This window comes from Sceloporus undulatus, chromosome 5 (assembly GCF_019175285.1).
Source record: "Sceloporus undulatus isolate JIND9_A2432 ecotype Alabama chromosome 5, SceUnd_v1.1, whole genome shotgun sequence".
Taxonomy (NCBI): Eukaryota; Metazoa; Chordata; class Lepidosauria; order Squamata; family Phrynosomatidae; genus Sceloporus; species Sceloporus undulatus.
The window spans coordinates 21,824,057-21,843,153 of NC_056526.1; the positions used below are offsets into that span (position 1 = coordinate 21,824,057).

At 40.0% G+C, this 19,097-nt stretch overlaps 2 protein-coding genes across 10 annotated transcripts in view; one reads left to right on the top strand and one right to left on the bottom strand.

The window, feature by feature from the left end:
- ETFBKMT (electron transfer flavoprotein subunit beta lysine methyltransferase) overlaps positions 1-5,776 on the top strand; it is a 30,818-nt gene extending 25,042 nt beyond the window's left edge. For 7 of the 8 annotated variants that reach the window (XM_042469229.1, XM_042469234.1, XM_042469228.1 and 4 more), the window contains exons 4-5: positions 689-819; positions 5,220-5,776. In XM_042469229.1, the coding sequence (XP_042325163.1) occupies positions 689-819; positions 5,220-5,563 (475 nt within the window). In that variant the 3' untranslated portion in view covers positions 5,564-5,776. The remainder of the gene's footprint in view (positions 1-688; positions 820-5,219) is intronic. The other variant, XM_042469235.1, reaches the window with a different exon arrangement.
- A 1,625-nt stretch (positions 5,777-7,401) lies between these two features.
- The window catches only part of AMN1 (antagonist of mitotic exit network 1 homolog), a 29,360-nt gene continuing 17,664 nt past the window's right edge, over positions 7,402-19,097 (bottom strand). For both annotated transcript variants that reach the window (XM_042468594.1, XM_042468593.1), the window contains exons 4-7: positions 15,750-15,967; positions 13,699-13,755; positions 11,805-11,916; positions 7,402-7,927 (exon numbers count right to left, since the gene is read on the bottom strand). In XM_042468594.1, the coding sequence (XP_042324528.1) occupies positions 7,854-7,927; positions 11,805-11,916; positions 13,699-13,755; positions 15,750-15,967 (461 nt within the window). In that variant the 3' untranslated portion in view covers positions 7,402-7,853. The remainder of the gene's footprint in view (positions 7,928-11,804; positions 11,917-13,698; positions 13,756-15,749; positions 15,968-19,097) is intronic.

Sequence of the window (19,097 nt, forward strand, 5' to 3'; positions counted from 1 at the left end):
AGATGTTAAAGGTTCTTTAAAGGATTTGAAGGCACTAAGCACAGAAACATTTTAGAAGTCAAAGGATTTAATTTGGCAGGCAAATATGATACAAAGAAAATCTCCTAAAAAAAGGGTGAGGCTACTTTCCTGTTCAGTTGTTGGGAATTTAAAGTGAATGACAACAGAAAGGGACTCAAAGCTATTGTTCAATACGCAGCACCTCTGTAGCCCAAATCTGTGTTGAAATCCAATTTTGGCAAAATCATGGGGCTTTATATAACAAAGGGCCTAGAGTACTAGGTACACTACACTTTTCAGCAACACTGTAATTGATCACACCTGTTGTGATGGTGATGTTATTGGATCTTTTCAGTGTTTATGAATTCTTCTAATGCTTAGTGACAAGCTTAGTGGGTGGCAAGTAGTCAATACAGGCAAAGGTGAGCGCCTCCCTAATTCCAAAGTCATCCCATCTTTACTGATATTGAGTAAATAAAAAATTAAACCAAGAAAACCTGAGGTTCCTTTCAGGGAATCTAACCTACAGTGAGACTCCTAAGGAGATGAGACATAAAGGAATAATTGTTGCATGTTATCCTATCTTCTTGATATTATATAGTGTTCCCATGTGTTTTCTCTACACTGATGTAGCAAACTTTGCCATAAATGTTATATTTACTATTCTTATTTTTCAAAATATACTCAGATACTTTCTTGATAACCCCAAGGTGGTCAGAAGAAAGAAGGTTCTGGATCTTGGTAGTGGCTGTGGAGCAACTGCCATAGCAGCTATGATGAGTGGGGCATCACAGGTTGTAGCCAATGACATTGATCCTGGTAAGGTACACCCTTATTTTCTTTTCCTTTTTAAACAAAATGTTTATTACCTCTTCACCAAACATTTTTATGTAGTACATAGTAGATTATGTAGTAGATTGGTGAGCTGTGTGTGATGACTCAGAGGTTCAGGCCACTGTGTATATAAAGTATCTTTCAAATGCCATACATATATTGCCACTTCATGCACAAGAGTTGCTCTTAATTTTTGGCAAGATATGTGTCAAAATGTGACTTGAGTCCTTTGTTTGTAATCTGTTTGAGTAGACAGCTGGTATCCAAAGACAAGAAGGAAATGTATGTGAGGAAATGCATACAGTGGTGCCTCGGGTTACGAAATTAATTCGTTCCGCCGCCGCTTTCGTAACCCGAAAAGCATTCGCAAGCCGAAATGCCATAGGCGCTAATGGGGAAAAGCCGCGATTTCGTGCGAAAAAGCGCCGAAAAGCACCAAATTTTTTTTCGTAACCTGAAATAACCTTCGTAACCCGGAACAGTTTTTTTTTAATGGATTTTTTTCGTAACCCGGAAATTTCGTAAGGCGGCGCATTCGTATCCCGGGGTACCACTGTATAAGCTCCTACAGGTGAGTGAGCAATCTTCTGTGTTGGGCAAAGAGCCCCAAAAGGCTGGTGGAGAACACTCTTGCTCTGCTGAAGCCCATATATAAATACAGTGGGCTGCTGAGAGAGGAATGTTCCTCCTCTGCCATCCCCCAGCAAGAGAGCAAAGTCCTTTGCATGTTAACTTTTTGAAACTTATTTACAAGCTTGTCCTAATTCTAGCACTAAATTGTTTTTGCTTCAATGCAGAAATTTGCCTCCTTTCTGAAATATGTAAAGATTAACTATGGCTCACTCCTTTAGTTCTGCAATAGACTAACCACTAAGGTCAGTGGTACACCTCTGAAGCAGAGGGTTTGAAAACAACCTGTGTGTCTCTCTAGCTAAATACTGTTACTTGTTGCTCCAGCTTTCCAAGCCGGTGAAAGTTTACCCAGATCTAACTTTGTCTAGAATGGTAATAGACACTACCCTTGGTATCACCTGGTGCAGAGGGGCTGTTGGGGGAGGGAGCAATGGGTTGACTCAGCCTGGTATCCTTCCGTAGGTCGCTAAAATGAGTACCCAGCTTGTAAAGCTCTTAGTACATTGGTAAGTGGTATAGAAATGTACTAGCTATCGCTGCTTGGCCAGATCTTCTAAGGCAGGGCTAGGCAACCTGCGGCCTGCGGGCCGGATGCGGCCCGGCAAGGCCTTGGGACCGGCCCCAGCCTGGTCCTGCCGCCGATTGCCACCAGGGCCTTTGGGGAGCAATTGTCTATAGAAGCCTCAGAAACATGCATTTATATTAGCAATTTTTTTTGCGTGTCCTCCATTTTTTTTTTTTTTAAAAAGTGTCTTCCATTTGAAAATTTTGTTCTACATTTGTCCTGGTTTATTTATATATTTATTTATTTTTAAATTATTTAATTATTTAATTTTTGGCTTCGCCCCCCCCAGATGTCTGAGGGACAGCAACCCGGCCCCCGGCTCAAAAAGATTGCCTACCCCTGTTCTAAGGGCAGCTGGGCAGCAGCGATGCTAGATTCCCCTGCATCCCCTCCTGCTGCCTCACTCGCTCTCTTGCTTGCCTTACCACTCATGGAGGGTGACCTAGGGACAGTTGTACAAGTGAGGCAACAGGAGGAGATGGAAGGGACACTTGTCCCTGCTCCTCATCCACCCGCTGCCCTGTTTCCTCCTTGGGAGAAAGCTAGGCAATGGAGGAACCTTGAGGGGCAAGCACTCACCTCCTCTTCCTCCACAGCTCAGATTCCTCCTTGGGAGAGTGTCAGGCAATGGAGAAGGGGCTGGCACCATGGGCAGCAAGTGCTGGCACACACGCATCCCCCTGTGCAAGAGGACCCCCCCAATGGGAGGCACCCTCCTTTGGGGTGTCACCTGGTGTGGTCCATATCCCCACACCCATCCAGTGATACAACTGATAATAGAAGCATATTAATAATAAATAATAAATAATAATTTTTTTATTTTTATACCGCCCTTCCATAGATCAGGGCGGTTGACAGCAAAATATCAAACAACATATACATCAGGGTTACAAACAATTACATACAAACAGAATAAAACCCCCGTTAGCCAGTCCTCTTTGCCACAGAAGAGGAAGGGAGGCCCACTGGACTTTAATCGGGGAATGCAAGCTGAAATAGAAAGGTTTTTAGGTCCTTTCTAAATTGGGCCAGGGAGGTGGCCGAGCGGAGCTCTGTGGGCAGCATGTTCCAAAGGGCTGGGGCGGCAATGGAAAATGTCTTCCTCGCGGTGGAGGTCAACCTAGCCCCTGGCACCTTAAGTAGTTGCTGCCCAGATATTCTGAGGGTGCGGGACGGAATGTACGAGGAGAGGCGGTCCTTCAGGTATCCTGGGCCCAAGCCATTTAGGGCTTTATAGGTCATCACCAACACCTTATATTGTGCCCGGAAGCGAATAGGCAGCCAATGCAGATCTTTAAGCACCGGTGTAATATGGCTGGCCCTGGAAGTTTCAGTGACCAGCCTGGCTGCCATATTCTGTACCATTTGTAGCTTCCGGGTTTGGTATAAGGGTTGCCCCATGTAGAGTGCGTTGCAGAAATCCAATCTCGAGGTTACCAGAGCATGTACTACCGTTTCAAGGTCCCTCTGGGCCAGGTATGGGCGCAGCTGGCGAATAAGTCGAAGCTGATAACAGGTGTTCTTGACCGTCGCATTCACCTGAGTATTGGTGAAAGAGCATCTGGTTTGCTTACAAAGACAGCAAAACTGGAAACAAGCTGCATGCACACTCCTTACAAAGCATCAGATATCAAGGCAGAAGTACGCAGCATCCAGCGATACCTTTAACTTTCAACTTTATCTCTACAGAATCAAAGGTGTGGCCATTTTGGTTCATGAGAAAAAGAAATCAGAGCCAAAGTTGGGCAAAGAGTTTATTATGACCTACTAAAAAGAATGTTTACAGTTGAGCATTCTCTGGTACTTTTTATTAGACTAAATAGTACAAAAATTAAGAGAATAGGATTTAAAAAAAATACTTCCCAGATATATATCTTTTCTCAGCTTTAGCCGAGTAAGCATCTCTCAATTACCACACTCTCATAGAGGGATATATAACGTATATACTCGACTATAAGTCGATCTCATGTATAAGTCGGGGGCAGGTTTGGGGGCCAAAATTAGGGATTTTGATATGACCCATGGATAAGTCAAGAATAAAACTTAGAGGCATGTAATAAAGAATGTAAAGGATGAAGCAAAGGAAACAATGGCGCAGTAATACCGCCATAAAGCGGTGTACCAGCGCCAATTCTAGGGTAAGGGACTGAGTGGCAACCGCACAGTCCCTAACCCTAGAACGTACGGGTGGCATAACAGTGGCAGTACCCTGTGTGCATGGGTGCCGCCATTGTTACATAAGCGCTGCGCAGCATCTGCACATTACCGTGCAGCGCTTACGTAAAGAGTGTGCCAGTGGCACACTTGTTACACCACCCCTGCTTTTCTTTTTCGTCTGCAGCTACGGCTTCCCTCCGGAGGAAAAAAGGCCGCTGGCAGGCCACCCTTTTCGGCCGGCCTGTCCCAGGTCAGTGTCAAAGAACATAAAAAATTCCAGCAGATGCTCATACTAAAGGCTGGCTGGATGAGAAAATAGTGGGGGGTCAGTGCTTCCAGGACAGATTATGCTCTTGCATTTCACCAGGGGATGGCTCTTTTTTAAAATAAGTGTTAAAGTACAGTACTTACGCTGACCCTTGGATAAGTCAACACAAGTTTTGGGGGTCAAAGCTGGGATACAAATTAAATAAAGAAATATTAACCAACAATTTGCTTAGCCAATGAAACTGCAGGCTGCTTGAAGCTAGATTGCTGGGTACACTTCACAGGGCTTTCTCTGTAGCAACATCCAAAAGGCTCCATTTGTTCTTGAGTTTCTAGTGGGCAGCTAAAATTGTGTTATTTCAGTTGGTCTTTGTTCCTTTGAGTGAATCAGCTGTTTTTAATTTTTTTAAAAAATTGTGATTTTAAAACTATGTTTAGGAGTTTAGTTTGCTTTTAAATGTACTTTAGGCTGCATTCACTGCAGAAATAATGCAGTTTGACACAGCTTTAACTGTCATGGCTTCATCCTATGGAATCCTGGAATTTGTAATTTGTTGTGGCACCAGAGCTCTCTGCCAGAGAAGGCTAAATTTCTCACTACAAACTACAAATCCCAGAATTCCACAGCACTGAGCCAGGGCAGTTAAAGCAGTGTTAAACTGCATTATTTCTGCAGTGCAGGTGCAGCCCCTGTCATGTATTTGCTGTTGTATTGTTATTGCACTGTATTTGATCTTGGATACTCATTTTGATTTCCTTTCAGTTGCAGCAGCTGCCATGGTGCTAAACTGTGAGTTAAACAATGTGAATCCCTTCCCTGTTCTAACGGAGAACTTGATTGGTACAGAGCTGGACAGTTGGGATCTTATTGTTTTAGGGGACATGTTTTACAGTGAACAGCTTGCAGACAGCCTTCACCAGTGGCTGAAGAAATATGCTCAGGCTCCTGGGACTCAAGTACTCATTGGGGACCCTGGCAGACCACATTTTGTGACCCACCAAATTCAGAAAGAGTTGCACAGAGTCAAGGAGTATGTCCTACCTAAGGCAACGGCAAAAGAAAATAATGGCTCCACCAGTACTGTTGTCTGGCACTACCAACCTTGACTCTCAAACGGATTGCTGTTGTGCACACAGTTGTGTTTGGCGGCTCTCATTCTGTCTGGGGACAACACTTGTGGTTCATTGTGCATTAATGAATCACTGTTGACTTATCCCAACTGAAGATGCCACTAAAACAAATAGGACAACAGTAAGAATGTTTTTAAATCATACAGTATTGCCTTATAATGCTTCCTGTTGGACAGTGGAAATAAAATGTGTGAATACCAATATGTGGGTGAGATTTCATTTCTTAAAAATGTTAACAAGAATCTGTTTGCCTGAAATATTTAATTCATAGAGAAGAGGTCTCTTGATGGTAGATGGCCATGATAGAGCTTCTAAATTCACTTTCCTTGAATGCCTGTGGCTGGGGAGCAGTGTTCAGTTACCTTCACACCCTGCCAGTATACCTCCTGGAAGCACTTGATCAGCCATAATGGGAAAGGATGCTGGGCTAGATATGCCCTTGGAATGGCTGGTGTTAAGAGATTACTAGTTCTGTACAACAGCCCTGCCAAAATATCCATGTTTGTGTTAAAAATTGAACTTCTTTGACTAGCTCGCCTAAGCAAGGGCTAAATCCTGTAGTTTACACCCATGCTGAACAACATTATTTACCTTCATCCAATTTACTAGATTCCCAATTAAACTATGGGAACACAAGGTTCTGTCTCTCTCAGCATGTGGCCCTGCAGTTGGTAAACAATGCCTTAGGAACAAGAAAGGAAATGGCACTTTTGGGGCAGAGTGATCAGGTTAACACTTCACTCTTTGCTAGCCAGGATAAAATAACAATCTCTCAGGTGAACCTCAGTGAGTAAAATGAGGCAATATCCTGAGATGGTGAAATCTGTGAAATACACAAATTTAAACAAACTTTAGGGGTATTTCACTCCTGAGATGCTTTAAAAGGTACTCCAAATTTAAAGGTAGTTGATTCTAGGGGAAGGGTCTAAATGAAGTATCAATCAACTCTTGAGCTATGCCTTCTTTTGGCGATCTCTTACTGAAATCATTGCTTAGCTTAGCCTGTGTTATTTTTAAGCATAAGTCACTCTTTCAGACCCCCCCCCCCCAAATTTAGGACTTTGGCCAGAGCATTTCATTAGCTCATTCTTAAAGTCTTGGCTCTAGCAGATGGCCTTGGTTAGCGTGTCCTCTTCATTTTTGCACTGTTCTAGCCAGGAGCACCAGTGCTCCCTAGCTTCTCACAGGAAAGCTCCAAAGGAACCAAAAGAGGTAATTTTGGACACTTCTCTCCCCTGAAGTAAGTGTGTAGCTGGTGAGTATTCATAGATTGCTTTGTCATACTGGGGGCCCAAGTGGACCTTGTGGCACAAAATGGCAGGCCCTTGGTATCTACTGGGGTTTGGTGCCATTAAATACAATGGTGAAATGCTGAGCCTTATATAAAATGGCAAAATCAAGGTTTGTTTTTTATTATAAACACACACACACAGAGTCAAGCCATGGATGTTTGAATCTATGGATAAAAAAAATCTGGATGTGCAGGGCTGACTGTATGTTTAAACACTCCATTTAGAAAGAAATCTGAAATAATTAACTAGCAAGACTGACATTAACATATCTATTACAACAAAACAAAATATAGCCATGTCAGTCCATAAGAGTAAAGTGAAATGCCTCCGGGGCATTACTTGGATTAGATCCAGCAAAGGGGTTGCTTTAAATCAAAGTCAATTTGGCAGGAAATAACAAGAAAAATCTTTGTGTCCACAATAGTCTTCACTGGACTAGAACTGGCATCCTGGCCAGTGGGTGTCAGCAAAGAGCTACAGATGATCTTGGATGATCTTGGCTACAAAACACACATTTCAAACTTGAAGGTTGGTATTTTTATTTCAACATGAGAAGTAGCATGAATACAGTGCAGTTCAAGTTCTAAACACTAACTTGACACATAAAAGGTTCTTATCAGTGATGGTTGAGAAGGTAGCCCTATGAGAAACTTCTGCAGGACTTGTTCTTGGGCCTTGCTGTTTCATCCAACTTCTTGCATGTTGGCCCTTCATCAGTACAGAATGTCTTACTTGGAATGTAATGATTTGTTACAGCCCTCAAGTGTTGCCCTTCTACAAAGACTAAAACAAAACTTGTTATTTTGAACATCCACATATTAATGCAACTAAGGTTGGACAAGAAGGAACATGTACAGCAACTGAGGCTGTCAACGGGAATAAATACAGTCTATACATGTGGTTACAAGAGAGGTTTTCCCAGCAATGGTTCTTTCCTGGAAAAGAGCTACTGTTTACAACTTAAACAAATAAAATCAATAAACAGTCCATGAAACCTGCTTAAATTTCTTTGGTCCAACTAGCTGCTCCAGAGCTATTCTGGAACGATCTGCAAAACAAGAGGGGGAAACCCATTTTTAAAAAATAAGAAAATGAAGAGACTACAAGCAATTTTATAATTCCACAAGATATCTATACATTTTAATATTTTTGTCTAGTATCATGTAAACTGAATCCCAAGTTCTTCTGCTGCTATTTGCTAGATGAATATTTTGCTGCCTTTTGCAGTATGTTTGTCCCTCTCTTCTGATAAGTCCTGAAGACATTTCTGGTTCAATATGCTTTGCTAGCTAATGTTCCACTGTCACTTCTGTTTTTTTCTACTCATGTTATTTTTGCATTATTTGAATTGCTTTCAAATGCATCTCTGTTAATTGACTTTAATCAGTTTTAAGCCTGTGTGAAGTCATCTGGAGGAGGAGATAATATTGATGTTCAATAAATAAATAGCTGATTTGCCTACTGCTATTATGTAGTCATCTGTTTGTTTTAGGTAAAATATAGTCAGCTCTTCCTATTTGTGGATTTAGAAACAACAGGACTTCTTGTTTTTTCTTATCCACAAAGGGTCTGGAACGAAACCACTGGATACAAAGGATCAACTCTAGGTCTAAGCTACTGTTAGGCTTCTAAAAAAAACCATGCCAGTGTGAGACAAAAGACAAAAAATTGAGGCTACATATAAAATGGAGTCTGAGGTAGCCACTATTCAGAGGCAAAAACTGTATCACTCCTAATGACTCCTCCTCAAGACAGCCTTGCTTAAAATAGTCAACACAGAAACTTTGTTTCTTGGAACTAGCTAACTGCAAAGGGCAAAGTTAGAACAAAGGAGACAGCAGGCTGACTTGCTCTAACAAGTAGTCCAATAGTTGTCACATTCTTCACCCCCATAATGGGTCAGGCCAAGTGGAATGGTAAGACACCAGGGCCTTCGTAAAAGATTGCAATGATGAATGGCACAGGGGAACCTGTGAAATCCCAGCATCTCTAGATGTTTGCCTTGCAACCTTTAATTCTGAAACCAAATGCTGTTTTGATGCCATTGCCAGCAGTCCCTTCTACTTTCCAGTTTCTCCTGCTCATGTCAGAAAACCTGAGTCACCAAAATAAGTATTGGTGGATGTTCTGAAATTATGCATGCCACTGTTCGGTTGCAGGCAAGCATGTCGTATCCTACATACTGCCTAAACCCTAACATTATTACAAACTGCACTGGGATAAACTTTTATGAAAGTTAGTACAGCTTACATCATCTTTTAATAAAGCAGTTGGTATATCAGGGTGTATATCTTTTTGTCTCCAGCTTGAAGACAGTGAAACCTAGATGCCTGAAACATGGCATGGATACTAAGGAGAGCCTAAAGGCATGCATCTCAGGGTTATTTTGTTTTTTAAATACAATACATAATTTTAATTACTTAAATTAGTAGTCTGCACCAGGTGCCACATGTTCCCTGAACAGAGACAAACTTTGAATATTAATTTTTCCATAGGGCCTGTGGTGTTCTGGTGTTGTTTGCCTTCAAGTTGCTTCTAATGGCAACCATAAAGCGACCCTATCACAAGGTATTTTTGGCAAGTTTCTTCAGAGGGAATTTGCCATTGCCATCCTCTGAAATTAAGGAGGATATCACACGACTGAAATTGGAAGTATAATCCAGTGTCATCCTGAACACAATCATGCATATTCATGTTAATGCGTGAAAGGTTACCACATGGGATCACTGGCAGTCTGAGTGCACTCCGAACGTAATCACACTTCAGTCCACAGTTAAGTAAATGCAGTGAACTAGCGAAGTCACAAACCCTGTTCCTAGGCAACTTTGCACTCAGTGCACTGTTATTTGGTGTGATGTGCATGTCTCCTTTGGTCCTGCCCCCCCCAAATCTGGAAGGGGGGGGGTTTCCCATGAAGCCATGCTGCAATTCTGCTTCAATTTTGCTTCCGCTTGTCCTTCCACATTGCTGAGGGGGGGCTGCTGCCTGCTAATTAAGAGGCATGGACCGGGAGCTATTGGATAACCATTATATCACGTTTTAACGTGACAAGAGTGAATATATGCTCGTTTTAACATGAATAGAGCATGTTCTTTCAATCATTCTTCCCGCCCCCCAACCTCTTTTGTAAATTGTGGGGTTCCTTGGTTCCTCTCTCTCACTCGCATAAATATGCTATGCTCCAGTCATCTGGAGTCTCACTGAGCATGCGCAAGGGTGCCAATTCGCCATTAAGAACCCACTGATGTGATGGCTTATTTCGCACAGAATCTGGGCCGCGTTCGGGGAGGCCATTACAGTGAATTTAAGGTGTGATAAGTAATCACATAATTGTGTGAATTTTCAAAATGACCTTGCTATCTTCTTTTTTGAAATTGAGAGCCTCCTTTCTCATGTGATATCCTCCTAAGGGTCTGTAGGCAGCTTCCTCTTATCTTTTCCTTTGCAGGAGTCATGTTGTTCAATATGACAAGTTTCTAAGGGAGAAGGACAGGGCCTCCTGGTATCTGATAAGGTTAAAGAGGAGATGGAGCAGGGGTAAGGGCTAAACAAGCATGGGGTGGAGGGAAAAACAGGATGAAAGAAAATGAATGTATGTATGGGCGGGGGGGGGGAACATAACACATGAACTGTGGGTGATGGCAAAACAGTTCTAATCCAGTGATGCTGGTGCTGGCTGAACAAGTACCAATTTGGAGGGACAAAAAGACCAGTGGGAAAGAAAATAGTGAGAGAAGAGTGTCAGGAATGGCATGGAAATTAACAACTTTCTAACCCAGGCAAAATTGGTACCTCTATTTGTCTTAAATAAATGGAAGATTACTTGAGAATCGTTATGTAAGATGTTCAGAGCTCTCTGGCAGAACACTACACTACACATCTAATAACAAAATAATGTGGGGCGACTTGTTTTGTGCCATGGAGTTAGCTTGAAGTTAGCTTAAAAATCCAACAATCTCCTTAGCTATTTTTATAATGATCAGTAAAATAGCTGAATATTAGCCACTATTTTGTGCCAGTTGATGCCACTAGCTAGCTATGTCTAACAACTATGGGGGAGGGCATCATTTATCCACAGATCCACTCCCTTCTACCCCCCCCCCCAGTTCTTTCTATCTCAATATTAAAAGATATTGCTGTATATGCAATGCAGAGAGTTAATTATCATTTAGTGAACCATCTATATTGTTATTTGCCATCATGTCAACTTTTGATTTATGGTGGTTTTAAGAATGATAAGCTTCCAAGATTCCCAGTCATCAACTGCCCTGCTCAGATTTTGCAAGCGATGGGACTACCTTGTATTATAAGATCTTGAGAAACAATACTATTATTATTATTATTATTATTATTATTATTATTATTATTGCTTTATTTATATAGTGTTGTACAATTAAAATCAATCTAAAGAATTTTAAACAATTTAATATCGCTGTTGAATATTTTTGAACCACTGGGATATGCCTTCTTGTGCAAGTATTAATTATTTCAAGCATATAAGATAGCTATTATATTGGTGGACAAAGAGGAAACTGTTTGAATGTGAGGCAAACAGTTCTTTTTACAAATAAATTATATGTAAAAGCAGTAGCAAACCTGTTTTTTCTTCTTCTTCTTTCCCCTTCCTTCTCCACTATGCACTTCTAAACATTTACTGCAAACCAGAATCAAAATCTTTGATGAAGCCATACCTCAATCAAATATTACTCTTTTGAATTACAACTTGCCACGGCCATACTGGGTGGATCATTCTGAAAACTGTAATCTGCAAAAGTAACTTTAAAGATCTACCATCTTCTTTTCTTCAGGTTAAGATAGTTCTAATGGCATTATGCTTATTTCTTCTCAAGTCTCATCAGTCAAAATTTTAAAACATGTATTACAAATTAACTAAAAGTCTTTGCTTCAGTCACACTTCAAATCACCTGTTATCAATGGGCATCCATGGAAGAGAAGGATGTATATCCTTGGACAGCAAGTGAGGACAGCTTCCACAGCTACATCTGTCAGATTTACACAATGCTCCATATGAATCTCCTATTTAGAAGAATAAGTACTAGCATGAAACAGAAACCAATGTCAATAAACCCATTAAAACCCAAAATTTAAGAGAAAATTGGTTTAAGATGTATTTTAGATGGCACCAGCAAAATTAGCCAAAATATATAAAAATACAAATAATATCTGTTGGAAGTGCGAAAAGCCATTGGTTCATACTTCCACTGTTGGTGGACTTGTGGGAAAGCTAAAGAATTTTGGAAAACCATTACTAACGAAATAAATGAGATTTTAGAAATTGATATAAAAATAACCCCTGAAGTTATGCTGTTAGGAATGTTAGAGGAACAAATGGATAAGAAATATGGAAGAATTTTAATTTTTATGGTTTCTATTGCCAGGATTCTGTATGCAAAGAAATGGAGAACGAAAGAGCTACCTAACTTAGAGGAATGGTCTATTTATCTATATGAGATGATGCAAATGGACAAACTCTCCTGTGTGATAAAAGAAGATTCTTGAGAGATGGCATCTAAAGACTGGTGTAATGTTCTAGATTATATTAAGAAGAAATGGGGTGATATAGTTGTCATATCAGTAGCTAGATGTTAAGATATTATGCTAAAAGGTAGCTTTTCTTATTATAATAGTTTAGAAAGAACTCAGAAATAAGGTATAGAGAGTAAAGATATAATTACTCATTTTATCTGGAACTACAGTAGAGGCACTTACCTATCTATCTCTTTATTAGGGTATATTATGTTTTTAGACTAATTTTGACTTTGGGGGAAAACAATTATCTTCTAGAATTAAATAATTAAGAATAATTGAGCTTATAGAAGATAATCTCAATATAAGAGAATAATAGGCTTTACAAAACAATGGTGGCGGAAGTTATTTTTTAGTATGGAAGATAGAGAGTGATGAGGGGAGAAGTTAACAGAATGAATAGGAGTCAGGTAAGATAAGTTTAGAGAAGAGTCTGAAAGGAGAAGATAGAAGGAATAAAGTTAAGTAAGTGAAGAAGGTTAGAGTGGGTGTGAATGAAGAGGAAGAGAGAAGGGATGGGTTGAATTTTAGTTTTGGTTGTAGAAAGGTATTAGGAGCGGGTAAAGGGATAGGAGAGTATAAGGATGTATTGAGAAATTTCTCTGAATGTAAGACACCAGATAAATATCAATATACTATATAACTTCTCAACATGCATGTATGTATGTATGTATGTATGATAATGTTTATGATTTTTGTATCTCTCTCATTTTTTAAAACTCTAATAAAATTATTTAAAAAATAAATAAACCCATTAAAATAATTTAAAAGTACAATCCTACACATGCCTACTCAGATGTTAGGGTACTGATACCAGATAAATGTAGAAAGAACTGCAACCTAAGTGTCAGTGAGCCCCTCTAGGGAAATTATCACATGTGGCTTTTAAACTATGATTCCCCTGGGAAGGAAGTGGTATCAGCAACACTGACTGCAGGACTCCACTTCTCTCCCATAGCTGCCCCATCCCTGCCCCTTCTCTTTTCATTCACGGGAGAAACTTGTGAGTGAACTGCCAATTGCGCAATGCTCCTGGTGAAAAAAGCCATTTTCTGGGCACTCACACAAGTGGCAGTCAGATGACGTCACTGTCCCCTTATCCTCCTTTCCCTCCTCCCACTTCTTTAGTACAACAACTACTTAGGCCCATAAACATCTTGAGATATAATTCATATATAAAACCTTGAAAAAGCACAAATATTTTTACTCAGAGGTATTATATAAGTATAATACAAATAATAATGACTTCAACTGAACATGTTGAAAGATTACCTTTAAATTGTTTGAACACTTTCCACTAACAAGGGCTATAACACCATCATCAGTAACCTGAATGGGGAAGAAAATAAGATTTCCTGTTGACATAGTAACTGAAATACAGCAACTGCTCAATTAAAACAAACATTTTATTAAAGCAATTTAATAAATAAAAACAGATTATGAATAATAAAATACTGTAGTCTGGAATAATGAAACAACTGACATTATTGCATTTAAACACCTGACAATGCTGTTTCAGGAGCCAAGACTAAGCCTCCACTTACTTAAATTCCACTGATTTGAATGGGACTTCCAATTAACTTTCAACTGAGTTAAATATGTCCATCTGGACTTTTGGTTTTCAAGTTCATCCCAGCCCAGTGGACCTAATACTGCAGGAACCCAAACCGAGCTCTGATTATGGATACCCACCTGCAACCTGACTGTTTCTTCTTTTTGCAATTTCAGATAGGCAGCCAGAATAGAAGCTTTATCCATCTCGCTTTTGATGAAACACCATACAGAACTGGTGGCCTGAATTTAGCTTTGCCTCACATACATTAATCAGGTGGGTATGGATGGGGGGAAAGATCCATTGGCATATGGTTACCCAAATGAAGCTTTTGCTAACATTTTCAAGGAGATAGCTGTATTATCTGTTTCAGCATAAAAAGCTTGCAATAGAAAAGGAATCTAGCAGTGCCACTGAGACTAAGTGATTTATTTCATAATGAGCATTTGTGGATTTTAATCAATTTCTTCAGATTACCTGATGAGAGTACAATACTAGTACCAGAGGTATTATTTTGACATAAGAGGACAAACTTTATTACACTAATTAAAAATGAGCATCAAGTTTACAAGCTACGTAACTACTATTTTAGAAGTTTCAGTATGCCAAGTTCACTTGGCAGCTTTAGAAGTGGAGAGTTTGATACAGAAACAGTGCAAACCCCAACAACCAGCACTACGCAAATATCCAATACTAGAAACAAGATATTTAATTATATGGGGGGGGGGTGACCCTTGAGATGCTTTTAGCACACAACTCCCAGCAGCCCCAGCCAGCATAGTCAATCATGAAGGATTAGGGCAACAAGTGTTGGAACTCCGCAGCTGCCTATACCTAGCTCTTGGAACGTACTGCATGTGGGGGTCAGGTATGGGAGATAATATCCTAAAATTTGCAACCTATCAGTAATATGGGATGGCTACAGTTTGGACCCAAATATCTAATCATCTACTTTGTACTACATGAAAACCATAATTTCTTTAAATATATGGATTGTTTTGCCTCCATCCAGCAACATACATGTTAAGGTGACGTAAAGCTTATTTCAATTGATATAATTACAAAGCCAGCATACAGTAATGCACCACTCCTGGGCTTCAAGGGGCCTTCAAACAAGGTATCTTCAGTGGTCCCCTCTCCTTTTCACTAGAGTAACCCATCTGTTGTTTTTGCCAGGCTCACTTCCAACCACTGCCGAAGAAGACAGGGCCACTAGTACTAGCTGCTGTACTTGCTGGATGTGCTACCTCAGGACAGGAAGGATGAGCAGGTGGTAATAGTAAATGGAGCTACAAAAGGAATAGGGACCTGGTTTCTGTCGCAGAGGTCCTGATATAGTATAAGCGTTGGCAAGTACCCAACAATCCCAACCTGTGGCACAAGCCTTGATTATAGAGCTGAAATGACACACCCTCCCACCACAGGCTCATTGACATTAGAAACATTATATTTTTGGACTACGTTTCCTAGAATCCCAGAGGGAGCAAGGGTCCAAAAAAGACCCCCAAATCTTTTCCAAATCCAAACACCTGATAGCAGCCAAATGAAGATGATGATGGACCAAAAGAACTCAGTACTATCAAGGGTATTTTTATGACTAGACTATTGAGATTACTATTACTACTGTTCCTATTATTATTTCACATGCTTTTAGTTACAAATCCCCAAACACTGACAATAATAAAGCTAATTCTTAATTAGTTCTTAAAACTGTCTTTTTAACTGCTTAAATCATTCTGCAAATATGTATTTTTATTGCCACCAATCTTACTTGAGTTGATGAAAAATCCACACTATGTAAGTGTGTACAGGTCTGCCCAAGTGCCTGCAGTGATGCATCTGTGATGCTGGAACAAGCACCTATGTTAACTATTCGTAAAAGTGGGCAGTGAAGAGCAAGGGCAAGGACTCCGCTGTCTGTAAGGTTGCTGCATCTTTTAAAAGAGGCTTCATACAAATAGGGGCATGACAAGGCCAGCGCTGCAACTCCTGTTTGAGAGAGAAAGCAAGTCATTTGCATAGAGATGGATTTCTATTTCCAGAATATAAGAGAGCATAAAAAGAAATAATTATCTTAAGGACAGTGAAAAAATTTTTTTGCACCATCCACATGAAAATTAGTGAAATCACATGTCTAATGAAGAAGAAAAAACTTAATTTGTGTTTTATTGGGATTTATTAGAATTATAGTGCTAAGCCTTGAGCCACCTTGCCACACATAACTCATATACAGATGTCTCCTTTGTTAGGAAGAGGGTCTTGGAGGTTGCATTCTTATGTAGGTAAGTCATGGACAGATTATTTCCTCTAAAATTAGCAAATTAAGTGAAAAACAGAATTGACTGGTACAGCCTTGGAGCAGCAATTTTCCTGATGATGCATGAGATCTGTCATGATACAACAGTCTTTCCTTATTTGAGTACCTTATATGTTAACCTGTTGCTATACTGAATTTCTAAAATTAAGGTTTCGTTGTTGTTTTGCACCTCCAAGTTATTTTTGACGTATGGCAACCCTATCATAGGGTTTTCTTGATACTTTTCTTCAGAAACGGTTTGCCATTGCCATCATCTGAGGCTGCGAGTGTGTGACTTGCTCTAGGTTACCCTGTGAGTCATGGTCCAACACTATGCTTATTCTCCACTTCAAATATGCACTCTCTTTTTTATACTTTTATCCAATCACAGAAGGAGCCCTGGTGGTGCAGGTTAAATGTGGTTAAATGCCTGTACTGAAGCCATACATGCAGAAACCACAAGGTTGTGAGTTCACTACCAGCCAGGGGCTCAGGGTCAACTCAGCCTGGCAACTTCTGAGGCCACTAAAATAAGTACCCAGCTTGTAATTGTAAACCACTTAAGGAGTGCTGAAGTGCACTGATAAGCGGTATAGAAATGTACTTGCTACTTGCTTGAACATGTATGAAGAGGCTGGCATGCTGCCTGAGAGGGCAGAGGTGGGTCACTTTGTTCTGAAAACTACCCTCTTGATGACAAAATAATACATTCCCTCAAATGCATTCCTTGAATTTCTAAATTTTACCACAACAATACTAAAAACAATCTGAATGAATTTGGACAAATGTATAAGCTTTGCCCACCTCTGACAATATAGTGATATGGTCATTGTGCTTCATTAATGTGCTAAAGATAGCAATTTAGTACACAGTGGAGAAACACTGGACTTAAGAATGGACTTAAGCTCTTAAGGTTTGATTTTTTGTAATCTATTGGTATGAATTGTATCTCTGTCAGAAATCTTCTTTATTTCCATCTATATCACACCTTCATTATGTAAGAGACCCCTGCACAGTTTCAGAAATGTTGACTCATCATGTGCTTTGGGACCAAACTTCATTCTAACTCCTCCATCCTTTCTTCTAGTGTCTGAAACATTTATTATTGATTATCCTTAGCAACATTTTAGGGAGCATGAGTTTTTGTACATTCTTGTTTTCTCAGACTGCCAACCCTGTTTTCTAATGCATGAGAAAAGCAGAATAGAAGACACAGAAAAACGACTAGTACACACTCCCTTAAAGCTTTAAGGATGGTCAACAGTGAGACTCAGTGTGGTGTAGTGGTTTCAGCGTAAGACTATGACTCTGGAGACAAGGGTTCAACTCCCAGCTTGGTCATGAACCACACAGCATGATCCAGGGCAAGCTACATTCTCTCAGCCTTAGTAGAAGGCAATGGCAAATGTCCTCTAAACAAATCTTGCAAAAAAACCAAAAACTCCATGATAGGGTTGCCTGAGGGTCACCATAAATCAGAAATTACTTGAAGGTACAGGACACACACACAAAACACTGAAATATCCTCCAGTACAGAGAGGCATTCAAAACTTAAAAATGAAGACAAGACATGTTTCAGGGTAAAGTAAGATAGATAAAAAATGATGCATCAATTTTCCCATCAACATCTGGCCTATTTACACTGATTCTGACTGCCAGTGGCTTTGCAAAGTCTCAAACTAATATTCCATTATTATTATTATTATTATTCCCAGCCCTGCTGTCTCAAGGTAATTTAATGCTGGAGACCATCCCCAGAGTATTCAGAATGAAAGGTATATGCTCTACGACTATGCTATTGGCTTTTCACAATACAGCAACGCTTATATACGCTTTTAACAAAGCAAGCAATCACCTTCTTTTCCTTGGTATTCTCCTTCTCTTTGTTTCTGAGCCCTCCCATTCAGCTAAACAAATCCAATAAACATCTTATTCACTGTCAGGGGTTCAACTATATAACCACATCAGGAACAGAGGCTAGGAAAAAAACATTCTGGAGTGCAATTCCAGATGCTCATAGCTTTGCCAGTGTCCATGATGGTTGGGTGAGTCTGGATGTTGTAATTCGAAAAAGTAATGTTCTAAAATCAAGGAGTGAGATTATCTTGACAGCATTAGAGCTAAGGAAAACAAGCATAAAAAGAAAAAAATGTGGGGAGGAGGACAAAGCGTGGGAAAAGGGGCTCTTGGAAGGGGCAAGAATCTAACCAAATAGTTGAAGAAATAGAGGCATGGTCTAAATTGGAGCCCTTAATCAGCCTGACAGCCTCCTCCAGCTCTGTTTGTTTAAAACAGGGACTGCTGGGATGTGAGCCCAGTGAAACCTAAGTAGCTTAATTAGAAGGTGCACATAAGTAAAACCCAGCATTAAAAAAGTGTTCAACAACTCTTCTGTACAACTTTCTGAAAGTCTGTAATAGGCATACCTATTATTGGATCTCCATTTCTCCTACAGCACAACTGAATATAATTGTATTTTCTGAATTGGGAATTGAGCGCTCTTTCCCTTGTTAGCACTAAATCTGACTAATAAAGTGCTACTTCAGGGCATTACTGCTTTCCTTTTAAAACAACGGATTCCTACAGCACCCTAAAGATTAACACATTTGTTATAGCATGAACTTCTCGTGGACTATAGCTCACTTAAAAGTAAAGGTATTCCCCATTGACAAGGTTGTCATATCGTGTCTGACAACAATTCAGGCTATAACAAAATGATTAGTTATGAAAATGTAGGACCCTTTGTTGTTTTTGCTGCAAATACTGAAATTCAGACTTGGTCGAATGTTAGAACACTACAAAAAACAATACACATCAGGTTAG